The sequence below is a fragment of the Cervus canadensis genome, chromosome 27 (assembly GCF_019320065.1).
Source record: "Cervus canadensis isolate Bull #8, Minnesota chromosome 27, ASM1932006v1, whole genome shotgun sequence".
NCBI lineage: Eukaryota > Metazoa > Chordata > Mammalia > Artiodactyla > Cervidae > Cervus > Cervus canadensis.
Genome location: NC_057412.1, coordinates 6,213,173 through 6,219,398, shown reverse-complemented (window position 1 = coordinate 6,219,398; position 6,226 = coordinate 6,213,173). Strand labels below are relative to the sequence as shown.

Sequence of the window (6,226 nt, the reverse complement as noted above, 5' to 3'; positions counted from 1 at the left end):
TAATAAAATGCATCCAGACTGGAAAAGAAATAAAACTATCACTATTGCCAATGGTAAGACGTTATATATAGAAAATTCTAAGTTGTACACACACCACACACACACACACAATTAGAACTAGTAAACAAGTTCAGCAAGGTTGCAGGGTACAAGATCAATGTGCAAAAGTAAATCTGATACTATATGATGTATATCTTCACTTTCTCCTTCTCATTTTACTATCAACTATACACTAGAAATGTATGCCCTCTCATATCAAGAAACTCTCTTAACTTTAGCTGATGAAATAAATTGCCATGGTTATAGGTACACAGTTAAAGAAATCCACGCTCAGAATAGACGTGTTGAACACGCCACTCCTAAGTTCGTATAGACTGTTAATGGGTCTTAAAGAATGAAAAGGAATAATACTCTCCGGCTATACAATAACCACATCAGAGTTTTTTTAGTATCCAATACTTAACTAGGTAGACTCCAGCGGTCAAACTTACGGTCTTCTATAGGGTACATAATATTCCTAAAGACAAAAGAGTAAGTTGATATACTGCAGCCAGTATTTTTGAGATAACACATCAATTTGGAATGTCATGGAAACTGAGGTTTCTTAACCTCCTCAGGTACCTCCATAAAATCTGGACAACAAATATACAAACTAGTTATGCCTTCATGCACCCAAATAAGTTGCTCTCCTTAAAAAGAAAATCACAGTTAAAAAAAAAAAGACATTGTCAAAACTATTGGAACTAGCTGACCGTCATGCTAAATCCTCTGCTTGGCCCAAGAGTCCTTTTGCAGAAACTTGTATAAAACAGGTATAAATCCACTCCAGTATTCTTGTCTGGGAAATCCCATGGACAGGAGAGCCTGACGGGCTACAGTCCATGGGGCTGCAAAGAGTCAGACACGATTAAGCGACTAAAACTTTCTTCTTTCTTCTTATAAAACAGAAAGAAAAATTCATGGAGAGGCTCAAGGATTTCATTCATAAACACACAAAATTTTTGCCTCTAATTTTAAAAACCATAGAAACAGAATAATTGGACTGTAAAACCTCACCAGTTAAAGCCGAGGGTGGACACCTACCAGATTCTTCCATAAGACGCCTCAGCATCCTAAGGGCAAACTGGCCACGAGAGAACGCAGCAGGGGAAGGGGAGTTAAGAGAGTTCTTGGACAGCAGAGGACATGTCTATCTCAGAAAAGTCTCAGAGAAGAACAAGACTAGAAGACTGCTTGCCTACTCTGCAAGATTAATTGTAAAGCTATTTTTTAAAGAAAAAAATATATATATACATAGAATTAACACAGATAAATAGACCACTGGAATAGAATACAGAGACGGGAAACCAATATACATACAAGATTTGGTAATAAAAGTGAGGAGGCACTGTGAAGTCAATGGGTGATGGACAATTTAGAAAATAATATTATGAAAACCAGCTACCCATATGGGGTAGGATTTCTACCTAACAGTCACAACATTCATTGCATTTCAGGTAAATTAGGTATATGGTGAAATTTGTAACTTTTAGAACAAAATATGTAATATATACATATATATTTTTAAACCTCAGGGAAGGAACAAGTTTTTAAAAACTAACACAGAAAAGCCTCAGTCATAAAGGAAAAGAATGATCAATTTGACTAAATTTAACTGAAAAATTCTGTATAATTACAGACAGCCAAAGACCGTGTTAATGTCAAGCCACCTGCCAGAAGAATCCCTGTAAAAGATAAAATATTAGGATCAATAACATGTGTGATCTGCAAGGAAAACAGGCATATAGATGATATATTCACCAAAAAAGGACCAATAAATATATGGAATAAAGCTAAGATTCATGGTAGCCAGGGAAATACAAATGAAAACAAAGAGGTGCTATCTCACAGCTCTGACTGGAACACTTCAAAAGTGAGAAGACTAAGTGTTTTGGTGATGACCTAGGAAAACCAGAATCCTCTTGCACTGCCATTGAGAGCACAAACTTACACACCACGGTGGAGAGCAATCTGTCAACATGTAGGAGTCAGACACAACTTAGACACTAAACAGCAAAGTCACAGAGCACACATCTAAAATCAGAATATCTATTACCTGAAATTCCATTTTGGGGGCGTGTGTTCAGAATACCTAGCATGTTTCATTTGCGTAAGAAAATATTATCAAGAACGTACACTGGCAGCGCTGTTCAAAATGGCAAAAAGTAACAACTGAAATGACCATTAGTGAGGGAAATGACAAGCAAACTGATACAATGATACAAAACAGCAGTAATGTTGAATGAAAAGGGAAACTACAAAGGAACACATATGATAGGATATCACAAAATTCTGAAAAACTATTGTATTATTTATGGACACAAACATGTGGTAAAATATGAAATCTTAAGCAGGAAGGAGTCATTCCAACTTCAGGAGGGTGGGTGAGCTTCAATGAGGGAAGGAGGAGATGGTCTCAGGGAAGAGTACAAAAGAGTAACATTTTATTTCTTTAAAAATCAGAAGCAAATATGGCAAAATAGTTTATGAAGAGTACAAGGGCATTTATATTATTATTACTGTTATGTATATTTGAAATATTTTGCAATTAAAAAGAATTTTAATGGGCACATATAGTATAACAATCAAATAATTATTCACACCACACAAACTCAAGTAATGACATTGCTTTAAGCCACAGAAACTTATATACATACATTACAGCATGTGATAAGAGTTAAAAATAAATTCTAAAATTTGCAATTTACATCAGGGCTTTAAATTAACAATTTTGCTAATGGGCTCTGAATCTCATGCAATTTTAAAACGTCCTTATGCTAGAATTTTAAGGGATGCTCTCGAGTTGTCAAAGCTATATAAACAAAATTTTAATATGTGATATTCTGAATTTCAGTTTTATTTTGGAAAGCTTCTTCTTTAGTGTATAAACAATAACAAGCTTTACATTTGTATTTACAAGTCTCAAAGAAATGTGCCAAGAGTCCTAAGTATGAGGAGTAGGTATCTCACTTAATTATAGTGTTTCACCCGAGAACCTGATGCCCTGAAGAATAATGTGGGAAAATGCTCCATCATTCCCCTTTTCTTTTCTCCTTGGGGTCTGGGTCAGAAGCCAAGACGTACCAATACTGGGAAAGTTATAAACAAAGCCTTACTATAAAACAATTTTAAGGAAAAGTGTGCAATTTTCACAGAGGAGTAACACAATCTTTTGGGTTTACTATGTCAGAGAGAGACATAGAAAAAGAGAGAATATTTTAAGAAAGGAGTTAAGAAGAGGTAGTAGAATTTTGCTATCTGTACTCCTTGAGCCTAAGGCTATAAGGTAATAAATACGACAGAGAAAATTTTAGGAGACAGATAAAACTGGGCAGGACACTGTATCTACAATACAACTCAAGATCTTTAACTCACACGTAATACTTCAGTCTCCACTACAATGCTCTGACCACATTCATACTACTTCAATAATAACCATTTTACCCAGTTGATAGTAAGCAGTAATTTTATTTAACACGAGTTGCTTTTTGCCAATTAAACATTTGCAACAGAGATGATTAGCTGAGTTTTCAAGTAACCCTGCTGTGAGATAGGCTAATTATTTCCCATGTGATGGAAGACTGCAATAAAATTATTCCAAGTTCCAAACTTTCACACTTTTATATTTTGGACACAGTTTTTAAGGGCAATAATGCTGTAGCAAAACACAGGTCTTCACCTACCCCATTTCAGCCTGTTACACTGAATTATACTTAGTATTAAAATGTCTAACTCGCACTTATGAAGGCTAGAAAAAATTAGCTCCCCTCAACTCTCTAATTTAGTGTAATTCTGACCAGTAAGAATAGCAAAATTTGCTTACAAAATTTAAAGCCTCCTACAGTATTTTTATATTTTTTGCTTTTTCCACCACTCTTAAGTTTCACAAATAATTCACTATTTCTTTGCTCTTGACAGAGGAACACCACTCTGCTTCATGAATAAAATAAGGTGACTTCTGTTTCTCTCAAATTCTCACCCTCCGGAGACTCACTGCAACTGAGTAATAAATTCACTGACACGTCTGCAATCCAAATTTCACTAGCACAAGGAAATTCTCTTACAGTAAAAAGGTCAGTGTTCTGAATTTAATTTTCTGAATTTTAAAACCCTTAATAAATGGAGGCACCTTAAAGTTGTTTATACTCTTTTACATAGGCTTTCAGAGCATGCTTTAAATAGCTTAAGATAAGCTATATTAATAGCTTAATGTCATTTTATCATTAAAATAATCTACAAATATCAGAATACTAATTAATTTTGTTGTTGTAACTAATAAATAAGTCTCAAAATATCTGTGGATGTAAATCAATCCTCTCAATTCATTTATCTCACTCGGACAGTTCTAAACATAGATCAACTAACTGAATGAGTTTATCAGTATAATACAGTTGTGCAATGCCTTCACCGATTCCGACTCTGTACGTTAGGGTTTTTCCATATTTATTTTTAAATGTACAAAGAGATTAAACTATTAATATAAATATTTTCCTCTCCAATATGTAATATTTTTATGTAAAAGAAAAGGTTTCCAAACATTTACAAAGCAATCTAAAGATAAGTAAACCTGATTTTAGGATCATTACATGAACCAAAATAATTTTCCAGAGAAGGCCCTATCTGAAAGTAATGCTCAGTGGCCTCCTCACATCAACACTTCAAGATGAATCCAAATCCACTGCCTTTGCTTGAATTACTTCAGGGATCAATTCCAATGAGGGGAAAACAAAAATCTCAGAAAAAGGTCTCGCGACAGAGTGGACAAGTGGATTTGTTGCTAGATGTAAACCATTTGTACTGAAAAAGAAAAGTCTAAGTGTTAAAAACTTTTCACATTGTCATTTTACATATACATCTAAAGTAACAATTTTTTTATATAAAAATTTACTTTATTAATTACACAAAATGGAAATTAAAGCAAACATCTCTTATCAAACTGGCCAAGTTGAAAAGACAATATTATCTTTTTTTAAAATAAAACAAGATGAATACAGCACTCCTTTATTGAACAGTGGTGCTCAGCTTTGCACATTCCATTTAAATAGTGCTAGGTTTTACGTAAATCATCTTCTTTTAATCCTTTCAACAACCTTTAGAAAGGTTTCATTACCTCCATTTTACAGATGAGAAAACTGAAACTCAGGTCAGCAAGCTGGTGCTCTGCTGACTAAAGTAACTAAAATGGCTGAAGTAAGAAAAGGGAGAACGCTGAAATGTCTGTTCTTTACATTCATCCCCGTATCCGCACAGCTCAGCGCTCCTTCCAAATGCGTGCGGCTCTCTGCACTCAGGCTCACGCTCACAAACATGGGGTGTATAAAGAAACCAGCTGTGATGAAACTGAACACGGTGAGACTTTCTTTACGATGCTTAAAAAGAGCAAAAAAGCTCTGATGCCAGATGGCTCTCAGTTCCAATTTGTTCCGTCTCCCTTACAGTATACATCTTACAAAACCATCCGTCTTTTAAGTGCCAGGAGCTATTTTAGAAACTTCCATTTGTTAAAGTGCTTTGATGCCACCAGTCTCAGTAAATTACTAATTTTCTTTTACAGATTTTCAAAAATCATTTTTAATATGTCTCCCATTAACCACAATTAAGAGTTTAACATCCACTGTTTTCCAAGGTTAGATATCATCCATATATAATATTAATGTATGTAAGATATAAATAAGCTAGTTTCTCTTTAGACTTACCAAACAGGCTGAATGGAACTTTTTTTTGCATGTTCTACAGGCTTTTTTGGGAAGAGAATAGTTGAAACCGTGAATGACTGAGAAACAAATCATGCAATCTTCAACACCCTCAAAACGTTTGTCTACATTATTTTTCCATAATGCTAAGCCTTCCATAATACTTCCATTCTGTTAACAAGGGAAAAAAAATAATAAAGTTAATACACACTTTAAATCACCAATATTATCTTTATCCAATTTCACAAATTTTAAAGTTGTATTATAATCTGGAGAGAAGAGTGTCTGCTTGGCTATATTCACAATTCTAAGTTTTATTATACTGGTTTTCAAAATAACCTCCCACGATTTAGGATCCAGGTAAGTTTCTCCATTAAATGTCGACCTGAAAGAAAGGCTTCTGCCCCAATTTTCAATTTTTATAGTCTTTGCTTGTTATTTGATGAAACTTTTTAAATAATTAAGTCGTTTGAATCAGTTCTCCTAACTTTTAA

At 34.2% G+C, this 6,226-nt stretch overlaps 1 protein-coding gene across 1 annotated transcript in view; it reads right to left on the bottom strand.

Annotated features, from left to right (window-relative positions):
* Nucleotides 1-2,455: 2,455 nt before the first annotated feature.
* Nucleotides 2,456-6,226, bottom strand: part of LTN1 (listerin E3 ubiquitin protein ligase 1) — a 55,229-nt gene continuing 51,458 nt past the window's right edge. Inside the window, exons 29-30 of the mRNA XM_043448824.1 lie at nucleotides 5,736-5,903; nucleotides 2,456-4,836 (exon numbers count right to left, since the gene is read on the bottom strand). Coding sequence (XP_043304759.1) covers nucleotides 4,774-4,836; nucleotides 5,736-5,903 — 231 coding nt within the window. The 3' untranslated portion in view covers nucleotides 2,456-4,773. The remainder of the gene's footprint in view (nucleotides 4,837-5,735; nucleotides 5,904-6,226) is intronic.